Raw genomic sequence first — 24,977 nt, forward strand, 5'->3', positions numbered from 1 at the left:
TTGTCTGCATTTAATGGCGTCTTTGTTCTTAAAGGCCACTTTCCTTGTGTTTATTATGTCTTTAATGTCCTTAGACACAAAGCGCTTGTTATTGGGGTATATCCGTATTCGTTTGGTGGGAATTACTAACTGTGCACAGAAATGAATGTAGTCAGTGGTGACTGAAGTAGTGACATCCAAGGAATTCTGGTCGTGGAATACATCCCAGTTTGTCAGTTCAAAACAAGCTCTCAGTTCCTCGCAAGCCTCAGAGGACCAGGATCGTATTTCTCTTTCTACTGGTTTACAGCGCTTCAGTTTTGATTTATATGTCGGAATTAAGTGCAACCACGTTGTGGTCGGAGTTGGCGATGGGAGGTCTAATTTTAGACCCATACGCGTCTTGATGTTCACGTAACATTTATCCAATTGTCTGTCCTTCCGTGTTTCACCTTTGACAGTTTTGGTTGAAAGCCCAGGTAAAACAGTGTCCCAGTTGACAGTGGTTTAGATCCCCCGCCACAATGGCAGGTGCGTCGGGGGTGTTTTTTGTAAAAGTTTGTGAACATGATCTGCGATGGTGCTTGCAGCAACGCGGCCTTGCCACTTGGTGGAGCGTACACCACACACAGGAGTACACAACCGAATTCTCGTGGTAGATAGAAAGGTCTTAAAGTCAAACAGAGCATCTCAACGTTTGCGTCACATAGTGTCTCCTTAACAGTGAACTGGCGGCACCACCGGTCGTTGATGTATAAACAAATCCCACCTCCCCTTCTTTTCCCCGATTTGATGTTCTATCGGCACGGATCAGAGTGAATCCGTCAATCTCAAAGAGGGAATCCGGGGCATTGGGTTGCAAACCAGCTCTCTGTCAGACATATCAGAGAAGCTTCACGGAATTCTGAACAGTACCTTGCGAGGGTGCGGAGGTTGTCGATCTTGTTGTTCAAAGACCGAACATTGCTGAGGATGATTGCTGGAAGCGGGGGTTTGGTGTGCCTGCGTCGGAGCCGGTTCCGTATTCCACCTCGCCTGCCTCGTTTCCTGCGCGTGGGCCTTCTCAGCTCAGCGGGGATGTCAGCCAGGAAGGTCGGGGGCAGCCAGGATGTTGGTTTGTGGCGGAAGGCAAGCAGATCATCCCGATTATAGCGTGCGTTTGGTTGAAGTTCCCGGTAAGGTTTAAAATCCATTTCGCTGTCAGGCGCAACAGGGCACTTTGGGTGTGTTGGGGGTTGCCCAAAGATAGCAATCCCAAGTAGAGTCAATATAATCCACGGATAGTTCATCTTTCAAGTTACGATTGGGCGCACGCAAAGTGTAACATTTTAGACATAAACAAGACGGCACAAACAAATATCGACGCACTTTAAAACGAGCGTGACATGCTCAGGACGCGGTTCGCAGCCGAGCAGCGCACCGGAAGTTGGAAATTCTCTGTTACATTAATGTTAATTAATAGGCCTATATGCTTTTTCAGAAGCGGTATGTAGCATCTAAGAAACAGAGCGAAAATGAAATTGCTAATATGAACAAACAATGCATAATATGTAAAAGAGTGTTTTTTTGTCTCACACCGTCAGATGTCACCACCGTCAGATTTTGTTATGCTCATCATCTTGTTCCATATTTTACTAAATTGTGCTGGTTAATGAAACATTAACAGACATGTTAGTAATAATTGTGATCCAAACTTATATTCTAGCCTCCACTGAGGTGCGTTTTTTGTCACAAAACCTGACGGTGGTGACATCTGATGGAGTTCACAAAAAAACATGTGTTTTGCATGTTTTTGACAAGTTTTAAGAATATGCTTACAGTAAGTATCCACAATTATGTTGAATCGTTAAAGTAATTCGCTGTAATACAGTAAACATTTTTTTACTTCTAATTCTGTCTGAAGCTGTTGACAAAACCAAGGGTAGAGCCTATGTTATGAAAAATATAAAACATGGGGAGCTTGGACTACATTCGCTGCAAAACCAAGACCTTCGTCTATGATAATACACCTATATATTTTGGATTTGAGCAACTTAAAACCTGCTTTTGACACATTTTCAAGAATCAGTGACCTATTTCCTGGAGAATCTAACTAATGAAGAAAAAACACACGCACAAACATACGGTGCACACACAAAAATAAAGTGTTTATGCTAGATACCATTGATTTCAGAGGATTATTTATTTAGCTAAATGTAGGTAAAAATTAGGCCACTTTCACTACCCTCAGATTACTGTCACCGCCGTCAGTTCTTAAGTTTTGGACTTGAATGAATGTGCTTACAAAATTTTCCTTAGAAGTTGTTGAATTATTAAAGTAATAGCAAATTTAAGCCTACACAAATACTTGTGAAATAACAAAAAAATGTTTGTTCATTTTAGGCGTTAAGCAAGCATTGAATGACGGCACATATTTTAAAATTAGAACACATGAAACAGTATTAAAATAGAACAAAAGTGAATTTTCAACATTTAAAGGCATATGTGTGGACCAAAAAATACACACAATCACTTAAAAACTCCAGATACATATGCAACCAAATCAATACAATTTTAATTGCTTTTAATTGTGCCTGACGGTGTTGACAAAAAACAAGGTATGATGGGAGAAAAACCTGATTTCTGAAAAAAATACAAAATGGGGAGATTGGCCTTGTGCATTTCTGGAAAGCCAAGATCTCGAGGATATACCATATTATTTTGTAATTCAGTTTTTTTCTTTCAAGATTAGAACCTGTTTTATCCACTTTCTCAAGAATCAGTGATGTGTCTGTCTGAGATGAAAAAATCCTGTCATCTCTAGGAAAATGTGAAAACGTCTTTTTTTCTGGAATGTAAAGGCTTACAACATGATGACTAAATGCAACACTTGGAAATGTTTTATACTGGCCTTGTGGGGGTATTGCACATCGATGGTATTTCCTGTCCAAGCAGATAGTCAGAAGATTTTTCACACAGATGTCTGCCTGAAAGATGTGAAATTTAAAAAAAAAAGTGTTCCCTCTTCTGTGCGCTATCAGATTATTGTTTTAGGTGCCTCTCTCTTGCAAGAGCCTTGGCAGCTCTGTTAAATTGGATGGCTTATCTGACAAAGACAGCTTTCAATAAAAGGTCTCTGGATGAGTAATTCATCAGTTCTTTTCAGAGTAAGGCGCCGACTGCCAGTGAAATCACAGATAATAAACTGTGTAGAAAGTTTTACTTTCTTTGACCAGCATTGAAAATGCATGTAGGTCATGGCTTAGAGACTTTTGACTGTTGTCTTCCCCATTGAATCTCCCATAACGTCAAGATTCTTTTGTCAGAACTTTGTCAGAAGATTAAGTGTTGTTGAGTCAAGGTCAGTGACTCACTGGCTTCCAACTGAAGTAAACAGTCCGGCATATTTTCTTTCTAACAAAGATGCCTTCTTCACTGAGAAGCTGATCCATCTGTCTTGAGTGTTTGGCTCAGCCGTTTCAGATCTTATTGGATCAAGCTTGTGTTTTATTATTCCAAAGCCATGACTTCTAACTGGTCTGTTACTTTAAACTAGGATTGATATAATAATAATAATAATAATAATAATAATAATAATAATAATAATAATAATAATAATAATAATAATAATAATAATAACAACAACAATAATATATGTTGTATAGCGTTTTGTGCAGCACTCTCCAGGATGCTATGCTATTCTGAGAACTATGTTGCTGTGATAAAACAAGCACTAAAGAAATGTATCACCAACCTAATTAATGCGAAAGATTGGGGAAGATATTGGCGACCAAATGCTCATTGTGGTTTGCAAAGAATCTGAGCAAATAGAATTTCTGAATTTCTACAATGGGCGGAGTAGGATTTATGTAGTTCTTCAAAGGCGGAGTGAGACATCTGCAGGACTTCTTGAAATGTAGGCACTAGCACTAGCAGTGTGTTACAGCAAGCAAGCTATATTTCACATCAGTCAAGACACACTCCAGTGTGGATGTCATACCATACCATACCACAGTGGTTCCCAACCTTTTTTGTCTTGCTTACCCCCTAAGCATCTTAGTTGTGCCGTGAGTACCCCCTAATTCATGTTCTATATCGCTTTCTCTGTCCTGATGTGACTACTCCATACATTTGTTATAATAATTACATTTTTCCGCGTACCCCCTGCAGTGTGCTCGCGTACCCCTAGTGGTACACGTACCCCTGGTTGGGAAACACTGCCATACCACACCACACCACACCACACCACACCTCTCCTGCTTCAGAGGTGTGCTATCCCCTATAGACGACCATCATGTGGCCTTGTTTCCAACAACATAATGTCTCATCTTCATTCCCCTCACATGTCCAAAGCACACCATATACTGTAGTTGATAACCGTGTGTGTGTGTGTGTGTGTGTGTGTGTGTGTGTGTGTGTGTGTGTGTGTGTGTGTGTGTGTGTGTGTGTGTGTGTGTGTGTGTGTGTGTGTGTGTGTGTGTATGCATGTGCACGTGCACTCGTGCATGTGTGAGAGATGGAGAGAGAGAGAAAGAATTTGAGGAGTAAGACGACTTTGGTAAGACGTTCATGCTGATTAAATGTGAAAGCTCGTTGTGTGGGGGGGCTGGGCCTGGCATGTGTCATGTCAGAGAATGGGGTGTTGACATGCAGGAAGAGGAAACCTGATGTGTGCATTTCATAAGCAAATCGACAGGGAGTGATGGAGAGAGAGCGAGAGAGAGAGAGAGAGAGAGAGAGAGAGAGAGAGAGAGAGAGAGAGAGAGAGAGAGAGAGAGCAGTTGAGTCAGTGAAGAATCTGGACCAACACATCATGTTGCTGTGTTGCAGGTATGCATGTGGTGCCACTACCCTGGTCGGAGGTCCTTTGCTGGCAGGTATGGGTGTCTGGGGAGGGTGAGTAGGACGACGGGCGTGGTGGTGGTGCTGGTGGTGGTGGAGGGGTTTGACTTGACTTAACCATCAGGAGGTGACTGCTTAATGTGGGAAGGGAGACAGACACGGCATTTGCATGGCATTTAAAGCCTGTCCACTCAGATTTACTAACACATGCACACACTTACCCTTTCCTGCCCAGGCAAGAGCACATCCAGGCCTACACTGATAATCTGGCATACAGGGCATTTTCCTGGTGGGCTAACTCTCCTCATGGGCCGATGCTATTGGATTTTTTTTGGAATTTCTTAGAGACCAGCCTACAATTTAGTGAGGGCTGGCAAAGAAATGCCCGGGGACTTTTTGTTTTTGACCCACTCCAGCCCTAAGGGAAATTGTGCACAATTTAAAGGTGCATGTAACATTTTAAACTCAATCCTGTAAAGTTCTTGAATGAATGACCAGGACAACAAATGCAGTGAACTACTATTTCTTTACTTCATTCTCAAAACCCTGTTACAGATTCTGCTTTGCGCCTTCTGGTTTCCCTTTTTCTATCTCTCTTCCGCTTCCCCCTTTTCTAACTTGAACTTGAACTCCAACTTGCACCACCTTGTGGCTAGAATTAACAATGAACACAATACTGTGAATCATGAACATTACAAATCCATCACCTAAATAAACCAACTGTTACGTAAATGAATCATTAGTATGTGAATGAAGACTCTCTTGGCGATTCCAGATGTCTGTGGGCTGAAAACCACTATTGCAACATCTGTTGTAAAGACCCAAAATGTCATAAAGTCTTGAACATTGGCAGATTACAATTCACTGAAAGGCGCAGTAACATCTTCGGAGCACTTTGACTTCGACACTCCTTCTTCACCTTCTCCTTCTTCACTCCTTGTTCCATCAATATAGCCAGAGAGGGGGAGGGGGAAAGACACACAAACATACAAGTGAATTCAAAATGATTATACACCACAGCAATCCAGATATCAATATTAAAGCCTTAAGAACGCATTGTAATGCGTTAGGCATGCATATACAGTGCCCTCCATAATTATTGGCACCCCTGGTTGAGATGTGTTAAAAGCCTTCAAATAAATTCAGTGTTTATTGCAGAAGAATACTGTCACACTGAAAAATTTAGGAAAATGTAGCCTTCAACTCAAATGAATTGTAGGAAAATAAAAAAAATCCCTGACTAAAAAATAATTCTTTTTCGTTAAATCACCTCTTCCACAATTGTTGGCACCCTTAACAATTCCCAGGAAATAAATATAATTGAAGCATTTCTGTCATTTTTACAGTAGTTTACAAAGTTTACCAGAGTATGTAGGAACATTTAATTAGTAATTCATCACTTCCTGTTTCCCTGGGGTATAAATATGACGTGACACCGAGGCCATTTCTCTTATCCACTCTTAAACATGGGAAAGACAAAGGAACACAGCATACAAGTAAGGCAGATGTGCGTCGACCTTCACAGGTCAGGCAGAGGCTACAAGAAGATTGTGTAATGAGAGAAGGTTAGGTGCATGCATTGGGAATAGATACAACACCAAGTCAGGGGGCGCCGCCTGACTTGTGGGTCCTTGGGCCGACTTAAAGGGTCAGGGGTCAGAGGCAGAGGAAATCACTTGGGGCACAGACCAGGTGAACAGGTGAGCGGAGCAGGCACCTGCTACTCGCACGCTGGAGCCAGTTGGGCCAGTGTTGGAGTTAGCCTGCGTTCACGGATTGTCTACTTGCATGCTTGGACTATGACTTGGCGTGGACGGGTTTTGATGTACTGAACCTTTTGGGATTTTATACTCTACGTGGGGTTTTCCCCACATCGTTGAACAAACTCTGTCGGAGAGCAAGCTTGGAGGGAGCTCTGGCCTGAGCTCGCCGTCCATGGAGGACGCTGCTTGGGTTGGTCCTGGGAACGCAGGTAAGCGGCGCTCCTGACATCCAACCAAACATTAGTATCTTACACGCCAACTAACACGTTTTTGCACACACTAGCGTTAGGATTTCAGGCAGGGGTCGGCAGCTACTTTACATTTGGGGGCTAACGTCCGGGAAATGAACTAGACGAGCTGAGGTTGGCATTTTGTTTGTGGTCTGGTAGCTGGCTGTGTGGTTGGGTTAAATATGGTTAGCGTGTTAGTCACGTCTCTTAGAAATATTACGGTATCGTCTGGTAGAGCTTGGTGGCTAGGCTAACTGCGTTTTGGAAAAGGACTTGGCTGTTTTGTTTGTTCCTTTTTTGTTTTGTAAGGGGTCGTGCGGTATCGACTGCCTTGCTGTTTGTGTGGCTGTGTTTTTCAGCTTTAGTGAGGGCTGTGGGGGATCAGCTGCTCGCTTGTTTGTAAATTACAGGATTCCTGCCAAGGTCCTGAGTAAAATTTGTTTGCTAGTTTTGGATTTGGTTGTGCGCTACCTAGACTAGAACTACGTGTGTACGGGGGCTCGAGTCAAGTATTCTTTGGTAGTAGTAGCGTAAATTGCTGTCTACCGTGCCAGTTAGAGCACTGTTTTGTGTTGACGTGTCCGGTTTGAAGATAATTAAAAAAATACGTGAAAATGTCCGAGTTTCTGATCGAAGATTTCTTAGCGGAGGATGTGACCAGGTTAAGGTTGATGAGGCTGGAGAAGCCGCATTTGTTTAAATTGGTGGATTTTTGCGAGGAGACAGTTGCGCCGGATACGAGGAAAATGGACCTTGTTAATATGTTGTTGATCTGGTATGGTGTAGCGGATGAAAGGGCTATACAATGGGGCGAGGAGAAGGCAAAGTTGGAAGATGAGGCGAGAGCGCAGCAGTGGCATGAACATAGAGAGAGGATTAAGGCACACCAAGTGGAAATGGCTAGGTTGGACAGAGAACTGGAAGCATTTCAGAAGGAGACAGAGGAGCTGGAGATTGAAAGCACTATAATCGGACAGCGAAGGTCAGTGAACGAGAGTGATGATCAGAAAATGTACAAGGCTGGTTCTTCTGATGTTGACGTGGCTGTTACGGTAACGCCTCCGAGTTGCTCGGAGCTGGAGGGAGCGTCAAGCACTTTTGTGAGCAGTGGGGTGGAGGAACACGAATCTGAAGCTGTTGATCTAGCTGAAACTTTCTTTGCCAATGAGACGTACCTGTTGTCTGTCAAAGTGAATGATTATTCTGACACGGTAGCTTTGGAAAATACATTTTTTGCTGAGCTTAATTCCGACTCTCAGGAAGCATTAAGTTTGTCTGATACATTGGGGGTGTGTTCAGATGATCAAATGGTGACTTTGGAAGATACATTTTTCGCTGAGCTTAATGCCGAGTCTCAGGAATCATTACATTTGTCTGATACATTGGGGGTGTGCTCAGATGATCAAATGGTAACTTTGGAAGATACATTTTTCGCTGAGATTAGTACAGAGGCTCAGGAAACACTTAATGTGCCTGATGCATTGGAGGAGTGTTCAGACGGTCAGGAAGACGTGGATTTATGCGACACGATTTTTGCAAACTTGAGTGACCATTCAGTGGCTAAGAACTACCGTAAAGCTGCTGTTAGGTGTGCACAAAGAAATTATGGAGAGATGGTGCAGGCTGGACCAGTGGCATTGGGCTCTGTCGCAGTAGCTGGCAGGAAGCCTTGTAAAGTAAAAATGAGAGTGAGGTATCCCAAGTACAGGCGTCATACTCATGACCGTAGGAGGAAATGGAGGCTCTATGGTGGTAGTCCGATGAAGCCAGATTGTGGCAGTGCTTCGGTGAAAATGGCAAGGAGAGGTGGGCTCCATGGGTTTAGAGTGAGAGGGGAACCAAGGGTCCTATGGAAGTCTAGGCCCTCTGTGATGCAGAATTTTTCCAGAGAGAGTTACCGGGTCCTCTGCAGGATGGGTAGTCTGTGTTTGGCTTGTCAACTGTTTCAAGGGGCCATACGGCAGCCTTTGGGTAGGCGTGGCACTGACATACTGCAGTGGGTCTTTGGTATAACTTGAGGTTTCAGTAATTTGACCAGAATGATTGATTTAGCCTACTGATAGTCCTGTGAGCCACCAGGGTTTTGACATTTCTTTTGGTTTGACCTGTGGCTTTGGGATCGGCATTTTGGACCTGAGCTGTGGGTTTTAGAGAATAATGTAAATAAGGTTTGAGATTTTAGGAAATAGGAAAAAGAGTAGAGTTTTAAAAAAAGTATAAAACATGAGAAAATGTGTTTTTATATAAAAAAGTACAAAAGATGAAGAGAAAAAAAAAAACTTTTTTTTTGTTTTGTTTTATGGGTAGAGGGATGTAATGAGATAAGGTTAGGTGCATGCATTGGGAATAGACACAACACTAACACGGTCACACCACACGGGGGCGCCGCCTGACTTGTGGGTCCTTGGGCCTACATAAAGGGTCAGGGGTCAGAGGCAGAGGAAATCACTTGGGGCACAGACCAGGTGAACAGGTGAGCGGAGCAGGCACCTGCTACTCGCACGCTGGAGCCAGTTGGGCCAGTGTTGGAGTTAGCCTGCGTTCACGGATTGTCTACTTGCATGCTTGGACTATGACTTGGCGTGGACGGGTTTTGATGTACTGAACCTTTTGGGATTTTATACTCTACGTGGGGTTTTCCCCACATCGTTGAACAAACTCTGTCGGAGAGCAAGCTTGGAGGGAGCTCTGGCCTGAGCTCGCCGTCCATGGAGGACGCTGCTTGGGTTGGTCCTGGGAACGCAGGTAAGCGGCGCTCCTGACATCCAACCAAACATTAGTATCTTACACGCCAACTAACACGTTTTTGCACACACTAGCGTTAGGATTTCAGGCAGGGGTCGGCAGCTACTTTACAATTGCCACTCAACTGCAGCTGCCCATATCCTCTGTGAGAGGAATAATGAAGAAGTTCAAAACAACTGGAACAGTGGTAAACAAGCCTGGACGAGGACCCAAGTTTATTTTGCCACCACGCACAGTGAGGAGGATGGTAAGAGAAATCAAAAGATCTCCAAAGCTCACTGTTACAGAATTACAACAAATGGTAGCATCCTGGGGTCACAAAGTGTCCAAATCAACCATCAGGCGCTGTCTACACGCCAACAAGCTGTTTGGGAGGCATGCACGGAGAAAACCTTTCCTCACCCACAATCATAAACGCAAACGTCTGGAGTTCACCAAGCGGTATTGGGGCTTCAACTGGGACCGTGTGCTTTGGTCAGATGAGACCAAGATTGAGCTTTTTGGCAACAAACACTCTAAGTGGGTCTGGCGTGCCACGAAAGATGCGCATGCTGAAAAGCACCTCATACCCACTGTGAAGTATGGGGGTGGGTCAGTGATGCTGTGGGGCTGTTTCGCTTCCAAAGGCCCTGGGAACCTTGTTAGGGTGCATGGCATCATGACTGCTTTGAAATACCAGGACATTTTAAATCAAAATCTGTTGCCCTCTGCCCGAAAGCTGAAGCTGGGTCGTCACTGGGTCTTTCAGCAGGACAATGACCCTAAACATATAGGCCAAATCTACACAGAAATGGTTCACCAGACACAAAATCAAGCTCCTCCCATGGTCATCTCAGTCCCCAGACCTCAACCCCATTGAGAACCTGTGGGGTGAGCTGAAGAGGAGAGTACAGAGGAGAGGACCCAGGTCTCTGGATGATTTAGAGAGATTCTGCAAAGAGGAATGGCTGAAGATCCCTCTTTCTGTCTTTTCCCATCTTGTGAAACATTATAGGAGAAGATTATGTGCTGTTTTGTTGGCAAAAGGGGGTTGTACAAAATATTAACAACAGGGGTGCTAATAATTGTGATACACATTATTTGATGTCAAATAATTATTTCTTTATGTGGGATTTTTTCCCCACTGAATAAATGCACTTGTATTGAAGGTTGGATTTTTCTCTTTTTTTCCATTAAGGTCCCATATTATTTAGAAAAAAATAATAATAATTGGAAGCTAAAAAACACATCTCAACCAGGGGTGCCAATAATTATGGAGGGCACTGTATAGTGTCTTACGAGTTAATAAGTTTATAGAAAGTCTTGTCACTTTGTCATAACAAAATGACCAACTCAACATGCAGGTCATTGATAGCTTGTCCCAATTTTTTTATTCAATCTGATCCTCTTTGTTTATTTCTGTCAGCTTAGATTCAGGCAGTTTTTTAAGCTTGGGGCTGTCAGATAGGTCATTTTGCAAACAAAGTGGAAAATGCATTTCATATACGCCTAGGCTTAAAAAGTGTGTTCTCAAAATATTTTATTGGTAAAAAATTTGCACATACGGTAGAAGAAAGATGTCGGAATAGACATTTCCAATAATAAAAGTAAAAAGTTTTTTAAAAAAATGGCGTTTACGTCATTTTGCAACAAAGCTATTCAAATACAGAACTTAAAAAGCCTAGACCAAGTGAAATTGCATTTTGAGAAATTAATTAGCAGCCATCTTTGCTCCAATGTCAATGGGTGGCAGTGGTAAATAGAGAGAAGATCATCAGCAGAGGATCATTCATTCATTCATTGAATGGGGCCCATTTTTCTGGGAGAGAAGATGATAAATTAGAAAGAAGGAAGGTCTCTCCTTCTGGCAAGGAGCTCAACACTGATGCACGCGCGCGCACACCCACACACACACACACACACACACACACACACACACACACACACACACACACACACACACACACACACACACACACACACACACACACACACACACACACACACACACACACACACACACACACACACACACCATGTCTGAATGCTGGTTAGTGGTTTAGTGTCTTGTGTGTTTGTTTGTTCAGTCTGGTGACGACTGTGAGAGAATATACCCGTGCCGTCTCTGGGAGACCATTGCACACAGAGTGCCATGACAAAACATGGGCAAACAAAAAGGCACACTCACAGCTGCTCAAGCACACACATGCAAACACATACAGTGTGCCATCTGCATTACACACACGCACACGCACACGCACACACACATGCACGCACACACACCCACACACACACACACACACACACACACACACACACACACACACACACACACACTCACTCATACACAAAAATGAAGCAAACACATTTACACACACATAGACACACAGCTAAACATACATCTGTGTTTACTATTCATCCATGTGGAACAATCGATGACCGCCAAGATATCATTAACACTGCCACCTGAAAGTAGCCGTGTGTCATGGTGGGTCATGGTACAGAATGATTATGTCTTTATCAGGCTCGCTGTTTCCTTTTCCATCCAGAAAGGGCAGATATGGGCCATGTAAAACAGAGAGAGGGCACTTCTCTTTGTCAATGGCACTCATATTCATTTGCAATAATTTCCTTGAGTGGTTCAGGTTTCCAGCACAATCAATACTATGCACTAAATTATCACCTCCGCCAAGGAGCTTGTGTTTTCGATCGCGTTGGTTTGTCTGTCTGTTTGTTTGTCTGTCTGTATGTCTGTCTGTTTGTCAGCAGGATAATTGAAAAAAAGTTCTGCACGGATTTGAATGGAATTTTGTGGGGTTGAAAATGAAAAAAGGAACAAGTGATTATATTTTGGTGGTGATCCGGATCACGAAAAAAAGAGGGTGTAACATAGTCAAATGTTCAATCAAAAAGGTTCCTTGGCGTAGGAACTGAGTGTATTTCTACTTAGTAGACTATTGGGTTTCGTTTTCATTCCGTGCATTGCATGCATTGCAACCTAACAGAATCAAGGTCATATAATGTACATTTTACAACGACACATCATCCAAATTGTAAAGGGGGGAAAAGACAAAATATCTTTCATTACAGTGCAGTGTCCTTGCCAAGTAAAGAACGACGAATCAGGGTGTGTGTGTGTGTGTGTGTGTGTGTGTGTGTGTGCGTGTGCGTGTGTGTGTGTGTGTGTGTGTGTGTGTGTGTGTGTGTGCGTGTGCGTGCGTGTGTGCCTGTGTGTGCGTGTGTGTGTGTGCGTGTGTCTCATCCAGTATGAAAAACATAGTACATATGTGTGTGTGTGTGTGTGTGTGTGTGTGTGTGTGTGTGTGTGTGTGTGTGTGTGTGTGTGTGTGTGTGTGTGTGCGTGTGCGTGTGTGTGTGCCTGTGTGTGCATGTGTGTGCGTGTGTGTGTGTGTGCGTGTGTCTCATCCAGTATGAAAAACATAGTACATATGTGTGTGTGTGTGTGTGTGTGTGTGTGTGTGTGTGTGTGTGTGTGTGTGTGTGTGTGTGTGTGTGTGTGTGTGTGTGTGTGTGTGTAGATGTAGATAGATAGATAGAGAGAGGGGGGTAGGTATATGAAGGACAAACCATACTCACAATTTCTTTTACACTTGTATAACACATTTACAAGATGTCAACAGCGGAAGTCGGCAGGCAGCCTTCAGGTTGTAGGCCCTACCCTCTGGGTTGCATACTGCGAGTCCTGTACATTGGGTGACATAATAACAAACCTTTCTGCCATCTTCAACATGAATGCACTATGCCTTTGAGGGTCAGGTGGAAATAGGCCTATAAGATTTAGATTCAAGATTCAAGATTTGTTTATTACGTCTTATTATAGGTTTGAAGCCTATAAAGAGTAAAAATTGTTGTGTTTTCGTGTCCTCAAAAAGATTAAAAAGAAAAAAACGAGAGAGGGGGGTGGGGGGATGGAAATAATGCGAAGAACGTGCCTATATGCAAATATGTGTAGGCTACTACACCAACTACACGCAGGGGGGCGTTTCGCGATACCAGATGGTGGACGTCAGGTAAGGACTACTTAAACAACAAAGAAAATCATATACCGTATTGTAATGGAATTTTATTGGGGAGTTCATAACGCTTTGTCCTTTTACACCCATGCCACACACTCACTCCCAAACAAATCCCATGAATAATAGAGTACTTGTGTTGTTTACATGAACCACCATGGCAACAAGGCCCATCATCTGTCAATAATTTTAAGTTGTAAAAAGTATACAATTAACTAATTGTATTGTGCTGCCACAGGGGGAAAGACGCCATTTCTTAAACATCGTATTTCTGCAACTGCCAACCAACCCAACTCATTGGCCAGGCGCTTTGATTTACTGCAGGGTGTGTGTGTGTGTGTGTGTGTGTGTGTGTGTGTGTGTGTGTGTGTGTGTGTGTGTGTGTGTGTGTGTGTGTGTGTGTGTGTGTGTGTGTGTGTGTGTGTGTTGATGAGGGGGATGGTTAACAAAAAATATGAGAGAGAGAGAGAGAGAGAGTATTGGTCCTGAAGGTCTCTGATGCACACAGAAGACATACATTTGCATGGCTTATGTCACAAGCTATTATGCATGCATAAAGCAGCACTTGTGTATCATGTCAGAAGATGATAAGGAAAGATGAGCTAGCCTCCACGACCCCCTCTCTCTCTGACACATGCACGCACGCACGCACGCACGCACGCACGCACGCACGCACGCACGCACGCACGCACGCACGCACGCACGCACGACAGGTGGCCAGAAGTTGAACACTGTCTAATAGCAGCATAATAGAAAAAAAATGTGAACATTCTTTTTACATCATTATGCACATAGTGAGTTGAGGAACACTTGTTTACTCAGTACCAAGAAAATTATCCATCGCTGTCATGCTATCGTCAACCGAACCCTAAAGGACACTAAGGACCTGCCATAGCACTGGGTAAAATACACCAGAATACCTGGGCCAAAGGATGAGACGCTATGTACCCTTGTATAATAATTACCCAGCATACAATTACCCAGCATAGACAGTCATCTATTGTTGTCTTGAGCAATTAGCTGGAATTGACTGTAGCCTTGTGTAATTAGTCAGCACAGAATGCAATGCAGCTATGGAAAAGGTCAGGAGATGCAATAGTTAATATGTATGGACGCCTAGGAGAGCTTGGCTAAAAATTTAACTGTAAACCAGTCAGGATCTCTTGGGATTGAAAGCCATGGGGGCACGCAAACACTTGCATGCAGACGCACGCGCGCAGACACACGCACACTCGTCCACACGCATACGCAGATGCACACGCATACAAACTTTCTCCCTCTCCCTCTCTCTCCCTCTCTCTCTCTCTCTCTCTCTCTCTCTCTCTCTCTCTCACACACGCACACACGCACACACCCTCCATCTCTCTCTCTCGCTCAGGGAAGAAGGGAGTGTTTATATAATTCTACCTGGTCACTGGCCAGCCCAGGTACTGTAGGGGTGTGTGCAGTGACAGACTGGATTGTTATGACTTTTGACAGGTACATAAATATTTTAGGCTGAGAAAGTCTACTGTTGTGCTGTTCTTTAACGGGGGTTGATCTAAGCCTTGTGGACATTTGGACAGATAAAAAAAAGAAACGACACGTAAGGATGAAAGGACAGAAAGGTACGAAGTAAACGCACAAAAGATAGGCCCTCACATTACAGATAACACATTTATTTATGTATAATTTTTTTCGAATACATGTTATGTAATCTACAACATGACTTGTTTGCTTGTATTGCCTTTCCTCATCCATCGTCTCTCCTGGAGAGTGTTCTTGCGCTGCACTGCAATTACCATTTCTACATCGATGGGAAAGGTGCACCCAAATTGGGATGGACATTATACAAATCCAATATGAAAATCAATCATGCATCTGAAGGATAACACGGTTTTCTCTCGCCAGTGCTGGACTGGGGGTGAAATAGGGCCCGGGCACTTTTGGCTTTTAGGGCAGAACTGACTCACAGGTGGGCCACGTACCCTCGTGGGGCCCTATTTTCAGAGATGCAATTATTTATTTATTTTTTTACATTTCTGAAAATAGGGGCCCACAAGGGTGCAGGGCCCACCGGGTAATGCCCGCTATGCCAAATGGCAAGTCCAGCCCTGTATTTCGCCTAATCACTCACCCCCCTGGCAGCAGGAAAAAGTCAACAAATCAGTAATCCATTACAGTCTTGGCAGTCTGATGGATCATCATGTCATTACGTGTCCTTCACAGTGATGTGAGTACTGATAAGCAGACTAAACATGCCAATCTCCACAGTACCTGACATCAACACATAAGGACCCTGAACCTGTTCAATATCATTTGTTTATTTATGATGAGAAATGTGAAAAATAAGTGGGCCTATTTGCGAATACCAGGCTCTCCTGTCTATGGTGTGAAATGTTAACTGGAAAAAAGATTAACGGCACGGTGTGTGTGTGTGTGTGTGTGTGTGTGTGTGTGTGTGTGTGTGTGTGTGTGTGTGTGTGTTTTGATGAGGGAGATGGTTAACAAAAAAATATATTACGCAGGACTTATTTTACATTCACACGTAAATTAATACAAAACAGAAACTACAGTAGGCTACATGCAGTTCAGGTTCAGCTCTGGAGAAAAGACTAGATGTAGTGAATAACTAAAACTGATAGCAGACACATTACACCATGAAGACTAACAGCATACAGAACCTAAAAAGCATAAACAGAACAGAAAAAGAAAAGGCAACGCGGCTGCTATTTTCTGTGCCTCCTGAATTCCAGTCACCCTCAGCATACCAATACCTCAATTCTGAGAGACCCGATGCAAATTGATTTTACTTAGGCTGATTTTACATAGGCAGTGGGTGAATTTGAGCCGCTTTTCCCACACAGTTGCGGTACAACAGCAATCAAACCCAGACACAGACATTCGATTGCTGAAAGACATTATGCACTCCACCAAATGCAGGTCAAATGCAAATGAAGTCCTATCCTGAATTTCTCTAAGGTGGGGGCGACTGCCTTGCTTGTTCAATCAGTGGCGAGCACAGACATTTTGGGGGACAGGTGCTGACGGGGGGCTGGGGACATGAGAAACTTACTGTGACACTGGCATAGGCTATAGCAGCTATATATTATATCGTGGCAACTTTGTCACATGCTTTTGATCATGATTGAAGCATTTGTAGATTACCTTGTCAACATGGACCACAGTACATTGTGACAAAAAAAACCTTTTAAAAAGAACTTTCAAAAAGAGTTTTTTTTTGTCCTGTAGGGCAAAGGGGCACCTCGGCCCTATCTGTGCACACCTGTGTGTTTAAATCATGTTATTTGTGAGGGAAAGCATCTGATTGAGCAACTAATGCAAGTTGAAGTCTGATCATCAGTAGAGCTCATCAGTTTTGCACATCAGAGTAATGGGGATTCACTGCAAAACAGACCACAAGATGTGAAAGCTTCACCCTGTAGTTGATTAAACACAAAGTCAGTGAAGTATATAATGAGGAAACAATAAAGCACCCAGCTACGTGTGTGTAGCCAATCATACGCAGAATGGTGCACTGAATGTTTCATTGACACTGGCGTGCACAGACATTTTGGGGGGCAGGTCCTGGGGTGATGGTGGGGGGCATGTGGAACTGGCGGCTGCAATAACGGTTCGGTGATTTTTTTTTAAAAAAAAATCACATTTTAATGAACATGCTACAGTACGCTAAACAAAACATTTATTTTTTTTTAAAAGGAGGAATACTATGTTGGAAAGTTAAAATAATTAGACTACCATGTCAAGTGCATCATTTACCGCATGGACTAAAAAGTGTACTGTCGCTTTAAATGCGTGTCTCCAGCGCAGTGATCAGTAACCGATTCATTCTAACAGATTCCTTACTTGGAAAACTCTGCATCTCCGGTCATTTTTCCTCCATTAGTACCGATTTTAATTAGTCCATGTGTGTTTCCAAACTGTTAAAACGAATATTAAAGCTTAACTCTCATTTCAAGACGTTGTCAAAAGGATTCAGTCTATTACTGGGTATTGTGAGTGAAAACCGCTACTTTGGGTCGGAGGTTTTATCCGTGTAGGCTACACTTTTCTGGAGGTGTCAAGCACAATCCTCTATAGCCTACATGTTTCCCCCCACATAAGACATTGCTGTGTGCACCCGAATTTACGCACAACCTTTTTTTCCTCCCTGGCCGTGACCGCTGTTCTGTTCCATGCCGTCTGACACAAATGTGATTTGGTGCGTTGCATAGGCCTAGTTCATCAGGAGGCCAACGTTTCCCAAACATAGGCTACATGAATCCTCTTGCTGTTTCCCAAACATTCTGTTAATCTTTAGACCTGAAACTGTTCGAGCAACTTCTGGATTCATTAAGCTGATATAATGTTTTACGTGTTAATTGTTGACATTCTACCTCTTCTGCGGTAGATTTGATAGGGCCTAAATGCACAATTTGCAAAGTCTCATTATGAAAGGCAGGGCTCTCTTTAGATCACTTCCAAAGTCACACGCAACTTTCAACATCATAAATATGCTATTGACTGTTACCTGGCTGGAGGGGAGAACGGCATGTGGGGCTGCCCGCCACACTGCTGCCTCTGCAACGCGCTTCCGAATCTGTCAGTTCAAGCGCGCTCACGTTGACAAAGGCAGCGATGTGTGCCGTTGGAGGGGGCATGAGGCATTTTGGGGAATTATTATCACGCGATTTTAATTGACAATTATGTCTAAATGATGATGGGAACATCGAATACAGCGTTAACCCTACATTTAAGGAATAAAATAATTAAAAATAAAAATAAAAACCGAACTTTCAAAAGGGCACTTTTGTCTGTTAAAGGCAACTTGGTGTTGCCCAAGCAACACCACGTGTCTATCTGTGCACGCCTATGCTCATTGACATGTTAGAAGTATACATATTGGCTTCTTCCTGAAGTAGAGCCTACATGGCATTTTCATTTAGACCATACATGACTATGAATATTGTTCAAATGATCAGTCCATAGCCTTCTCCGAAATAGATTGATAATGTTATTTTTACTCCTGTGAAATAATAATCTAATTATTTATAACATTTGTACAAAAGTCTAGCCTAGAAATCTAGACGCCCCTAGCGACGGGTCTGGCTGTGCTAGGCTAACAAAAGTCATCAATAATTCAGATCACACATATTTGTAGCAGTCCTTTTTATTTCACAAAATTGTCCAGTACAGAATATTATCAATATCACTTCTGAGAGTAAAAAAAATGCTGTATTACGAAAAAAAATGCACATAGTAGATATACGTAGATAATGCGCTCAAGCTGATGGGAAAAAAATACACGCTATCTAAACCAGGCGTTGCAGCATGTGGGCCATGAGAGAGGAGCGTGCGTTAGAGTAGTCTTTATCCCCCCTCATGACCTCTCGGATCCAGGGCAGGTAGGCCGACACCTTGGTGTACACCGCGTAGGGCTCCACGGCACAGCCCTTGTCGTAGGACAGGATGCCGGCCGCGTACACCCCATTGTCCCCACCGGGCCGCATCAGGGCCAGAGCTCCGCCGGCGTCCCAGAAGCACACGTTGACCTCGTACTGCCCCGGGCCGGTGCAGAACATGTTGTCGTCCACCAGCGGCGTGTGTTGGGACTCTTTGTAGTGGGAGCGGCACGTCTCGTGAGACACCACGGGCAGCTTGGTGAACTTGAGCAGCTTGGACTGGGTGAAGTCGATGCCCCAGCCCCAGCCGGCCACCATGCCCAGGGTGCCCGGCGTCTCCTCCAGGTCGTCACCCTCTCGCTCGGGCAGCGGGATGGGAAACACGGACTCGCTGAACACGACAGGCTCCTTCAGCTGAATGAGGGCCAGGTCGTTGTCCCAGTCTGATGTGTTTTGAAAGGCCGGGTGCAGGAATACCTGTGGGACACAGAGATAAGAGGGGACATGATGACGGATGTGGCACAGGACAGAGGAACATGGTGATTGACTGGCTGCTGCTCTGGGCTTTGTGTTGGGTGGTGGAGGTGACACTGTGATTGCCGTCAAAAGCCCCAGTAAAATGACAGCCCTGGACTACAGGGGCACTGTGGGGAAAAAAAACATTTGTTGACTTGTTGCAGAAGACCTACTGTTGTTTGTTTGTTTGTTTGCATTTATGTCCAATTAACCCCTTAAGACGCGGCTTTATAAATTTGTTGTTACCCGTATGGTAATGACCAAGTCGTGGTGCATTGCTAAAGGGCCTGTGTTGTGTCATAGTATTGTAGTGCTATGGTAGTTACATTTCAATGACTATTACAGCGTGCCACTGGAGGTACGGCACGTATTAAGGGGCTACGCAGCCGTGGCTATTTCATGACCAGTACAGGTAACACCTACTGTTGTCATGTGGAGTGAACTCATTACCCAGCTCATCAAAGTAGTAAGAGCAACCGAACATTAACATTGACTTGAACACTAATGTAAAAGCCTGTGAAAACTAAAACCTTCTGCAGCAAATCCTGTCAACACACTCTGAAAGTTCATGTTTGCTGATTCCATCTGGATTCTGGATTATTGGTGGACTGCCTGTTCTGACATGCTGATTCTCCATTTACAGTATTTGTTTGTCTTTGTCTGTCTTTGCTTGTTTGACCGATAAACAATAAAAACCAAAAACCTCAGGCTGTATTGATTTTAGAATACTGTACATTGCATTAATAAGTAAAGACTACATATAAATAAATTAAGACTTTCATTTTTCTACAGTGAACAATTCTCAGATATTTCCATGGATACGATTGTCAGAGACCCATGCCAGCAGGGGTGCTGTTAGAAAACCTGGGCCCCATGAAACATTAGAAATACTATTAAAATACCTCATTATAATACAGTACACAGTACTGTAATGTAATATTAATAGCTTTCAGGACAGTGAGTGACAGTATTTTACAACCGTCCTCAGAACCCCCCGTGGCAGCACCTCTGCATGTCAGCTGTGACTCCTTGTAGAAGAAAGGATACCTAGCTCTGGGGGCTGTTGTGGCGCAGCGTGGGAACATGACGTACAGCGTATAGCAACGTTGCCCATGGGGACCCAGGTTCGAATCTGACCTAGATCATTTCCCAACCCTTCCACATCTCTCGCCACCAACACCTTCCTGTTTCCATCTTCACTTTCCTGTCTGACTCAAAATGTATTTTAAAACGCCCTCACCTTCTCCACGGCCACTTCTTTTGAGACGTCTGCCCTGGCGAGATGAGAGACGCCCAGGTAGACTTTAGGAACGAGAGGCTCTTTCCCCCTGGTGTCGTTACGGCTCCTGCGGATGAAGAGGTTCCGTCCGGCGGTCAGCACCCAGCGGTCGGCGATCAGAGCTCCGCCGGCGTAGCCCCCGTCAAACACCCCCTCGCCCAGGTACACCATCGCCTGCCAAGGCACCCTGTCGGCCAGGAGGCCTCCCACCATCCTCTTAGGCCGCTCATGAACTGAGGAGGAACCAGAATCAGCATTGGCATGAGCTTTATTGGCAAAGTAAACTTCAGTGCGTATACAAGGAATCTGTCTGCAGTAGCTCTCTTTAAAAGTGCAAAAATAAAAATATGAAATACATAAGAAAAAATAATAATGACAAAAGGTGGCGTAAAAAAGATGCCTTGAAGGCTCGCGATGATCAGATGGTGAAATACATGTAGAGGTCTCAGATAATGTATAGGAAGCTATGCTGTGGGGGGCAAAAATGTGCAAGTGAAAAATACTGTACACACACACACACAGAAATGAAAGTGCTGTACCAAAGCTTGTCACACACACAGGCAGTACAAGATCAATTGCAGAACAACTGTGCACCTTCTAGTGTACAATATGGCATCATAAGGGGTCTTTTTGGTAGCGCTTCATCTGGAAAATGAGTTTTGTATCAGGATGTATCACTTTTTGAATGATGAAAAATGGAACTCGGTCAGGGTCTCTGAAGAAGGTCATTAATATACTTTCTTGATTTTTCATGGCTTGTAGGACACTGGTTGAGTTGTTCCGTATTACAGCGCTCTAAGCTGTTAATGAGTCTGTGCCCCATCTCAATGGCCCCATTAGGACACTGTGACTGACACAGAAAACGCTGGTTTTGAATTACTATGTTAGGCAACAGGCATGCAATGAGCCTAGAATGATAATGCCAACACATCGTTACAGTGGGAGAAAGTGAGAATTCCCACTGAGTGAGAATTACATAGTGGCAATATATCAATAATATATCAATCACATGAGTAGAAAAGAAATAGTGAAGCACATTGCAAGAGCAAGAAAGAGACAGAGAGAGAGAGAGAGAGAGAGAGAGAGAGAGAGAGAGAGAGAGAGAGAGAGAGAGAGAGAGAGAGAGAGAGAGAGAGAGAGAGAGAGAGAACTCTGCCCCCTTGATTTGTGAGATCTTTGCTTCTGTCCTCTTTCAACAGAGAGCGAGAGAGAGAGAGAGAGAGAGAGAGAGAGAGAGAGAGAGAGAGAGAGAGAGAGAGAGAGAGAGCTCTGATCAAATTCAGACATTTCAAGTTCTCATAATAGCAGCTGTTTCAAGGCATTTCCTCGTATCTTACTTTTTTTCCCTTCTTTTTTTGTCTTGTTTTATTTTTTTTAAGTCGGGCAAAAAAGATATCCCCGCTCTGCCGAGGGGTTGAACCAGCGATGAATGTGTCACGACTGTTGCCTACCTGAGTGCTGCTCTTTCATCAGGGTTGCCGTGGTGACTCTGTCTGGCAGGCAGGCTAACAAAGCCAGCAGAGTAGCAGTGGCTATCCTGCAGGACACACAAGGCAAGCACAACCACCCACCCAGAGTTAAAACAAGATCAGAGGAGAAGCTTCCCCCTTCTTCAGTTCTTCATTCGGAGCAGGTTTATCTGAGGGTTTTTGAACATTCTATAAAAAGAATGTGTTCTATAACAATGCAAGATTCTAAAATTCCAAATTTGATTGTATGGCGCCCAGAATTCTATAGAACTTTCACTGCCCGAACATTCCTGTCACACCGGTGTGACGGTACACTCTTAAAGGGTGAAGGAAAACCCAGAAAATACATACATACCAAACCATGATGGATGTTTTGTAGAGAGTAGACAGGTCTCAGATCCTATCCTTTGGATTTGCTGTGTGTGTGTGCTTTGTGCAACATGTGACATTTTATACTCGGTGATTGTTTACTCTTTTTTTCAGAATTCCTCTGACTGTTGTCATCTGGGAAAGTCTGCACGTCTGTCTGTGCCAGGACTTGTACTGCTGGAGTTGCCCAAACTCAGTGTGAGCGTGCCAGAGGTAATGGAAGAGAGGCGGGAGGAACAGAGAGAAGAGATAGAGCCAAAAATGTGTTTCATTTAAGCTGAAACCAGCAGATTTACTTGTATGAGACTGTTTGATACAGCACTGTCCAACTAAATCCATTTGCACCTATACAAATGTCATTTCTTGTCGTTACTTGCAAAAAAAGTGACTATTTCATGACAGTCGTTGAGAGTGCCCTGTCACAACAAACAGGGAAGGAACAGAGGTGAGAGGTAAGAACTGCTGAATTGGCCGTCACACTAAGTTCCCTTTAAAGCAACATTTAAATTTATGACCTGTTTTTTTTACCAGGTTGAAACAGGGAAAGGTCAACCTGTGAGGGGTAAATACGTAGGTCAGGGCTGCCAGTTTACAATAAATTGAAGACGGGAAATACTGATCTTGTGCAACACCTCTACATTGGTTCCAAGAGTCCTGACTTCACTTGTTTACTGTTCCCACCAACCTGATTACTGCCTCACTGCAGCAAATGACTCAACAATGAGAATGTATTTTGATAGTTGGTTTGTTATCACAGGTATTAACCCCATAATGCACGCCGTTCCACTAGCAGATCACTGTAACAGTCATTGAAAAGTTAACTACCATAGTACTACACTACTATGACATAATACAGTTGCCTGGCACTTGCCCAACTTGTAGTTCTGCACAGCTTCATGAGCTCCACTACTAGAGCTCAAACACACAGAGGTCTGGTGGGAACCAGGCGAATAGCACAGGGCCTTTAGTAATACACTACAACTTATTCATTGGCATTCTGGTAACAGCGAATTTATAATGCCATGTCTTAACGGGTTAGTAGATATGCAGCTTGAGGGATAATAACATTGGGCCCACTTACCCAAATACATAATGACAAAAGCAGATTTTCAATTACAGTCATCTGGGCATGACTCCTGGAAAAAAGGTAACCAGCTATACTGAGCAATCTAAAACTGTCTGAGGATGTTCAGCTCTGACGGTGGCAAATGCAAAAGACAGTTATGTAAAAGACAGTAATGGGAAGAGAAAATAACACCAGCACTTGTGTTCTTCCTGTTTGACAGTCATTTGCTCGCTCGGGGGGCAAGTACAAAATGCAGCCCAGAGTCAAAACACTGGCACAGTAATGATGGCTTTGCTTGCTGTAATGCGCCGCTTGTTGACACTGTGTAGGTCAGACAGGGACGTAACAGCGAACTGTAGGCCCTATGTACAATCAGCTCCAAAGGACCCCTCCAGCCATATATATGACATAAATCAGACACTGTGTGGGCCCCCTATATACACAGGGCCCTGGTGACTCAGTCACACTTTACCCTCCTGTATGACACCCCTGGGGTCAGGGTAGTATATGGAAGCATATGCAGCATAGTACAGGCTTTAGTCTGAGCAAAGATTTGCCAAAGACAGACTGCTTACTATAATGTGTATAACCAATTGAGATAGATAGATAGATAGATAGATAGATAGATAGATAGATAGATAGATAGATAGATAGATAGATAGATAGATAGATAGATAGATAGATAGATAGTGTCATCAAATATGCTGATGACACTACCATCCTGGGGCTCATTAAAGAAGGGGACGAGTCAGGATACAGGTCTGTTGTGAATTACATCATTGACTATGGGGAGACAAATGACCTCATCCTCAACACAGACAAGACGAGGGAAATTATAGTGGACTTTAGAAAACATCCTCCACCCCTACAGCCTCTGCACATTAAAGGGACAGAGGTGGTGAGGGCAGAAAGTCATAAATTCCTAGGCATGCAAGTAACATCAAACCTGAGCTGGAGTCTGAACACCACATCCATCGTGAAAAAAGCCCAGCAAAGGCTGTACTTTATTAGGATGCTTAGGAAGGCTGGACTGAACTACCGCCCTCTTACCCAGGCCTACAGAGGACTTGTAGAGAGCATCCTCACAACAGGCATCACTGTCTGGTATGGCAACATCACTCAGGCTGAAAGGAAGTCTTTGCAACGAATAATCAAGACTGCAGAGAGGATTATAGGCACAGCACTTCCCTCCATGGACTCCATATATGTGCAGCGCAGCCATAGGAGAGCAGAGAGAATCATTAAAGACCCACTCCATCCAGCTAACTCTCTGCTCAAACACAAGAACTGCACATACAAACTGAGACACAGTAGAGCGGACAGCATTCCTACCAGAAAGGCAAGGT

The 24,977-nt window shown here is 43.7% G+C and overlaps 1 protein-coding gene across 1 annotated transcript; it reads right to left on the reverse strand.

The window, feature by feature from the left end:
- Nucleotides 1–18,682: 18,682 nt before the first annotated feature.
- hp (haptoglobin) lies at nt 18,683–22,620 on the reverse strand. The gene is made up of 4 exons (XM_063187888.1): nt 22,552–22,620; nt 22,179–22,264; nt 20,689–20,960; nt 18,683–19,409 (listed from the first exon to the last, which is right to left on the reverse strand). Exons 1-4 carry the CDS (start codon nt 22,557–22,559, stop codon nt 18,843–18,845), a joined length of 933 nt encoding a protein of 310 aa, XP_063043958.1. The 5' UTR covers nt 22,560–22,620; the 3' UTR covers nt 18,683–18,842.
- Nucleotides 22,621–24,977: the final 2,357 nt, after the last annotated feature.

The sequence above is a fragment of the Engraulis encrasicolus genome, chromosome 22 (assembly GCF_034702125.1).
Source record: "Engraulis encrasicolus isolate BLACKSEA-1 chromosome 22, IST_EnEncr_1.0, whole genome shotgun sequence".
Taxonomy (NCBI): Eukaryota; Metazoa; Chordata; class Actinopteri; order Clupeiformes; family Engraulidae; genus Engraulis; species Engraulis encrasicolus.

Bases quoted from the DNA above. Each gene is read 5' to 3' on its own strand.
- hp (XM_063187888.1), bottom strand. The intron at 20,961-22,178 runs GTAGGCAACAGT...GTTCCTCCTCAG, and splicing joins GATGAAAGAGCAGCACTCAG to TTCATGAGCGGCCTAAGAGG. The intron at 19,410-20,688 runs GTGAGGGCGTTT...TGTGTCCCACAG, and splicing joins AAGAAGTGGCCGTGGAGAAG to GTATTCCTGCACCCGGCCTT.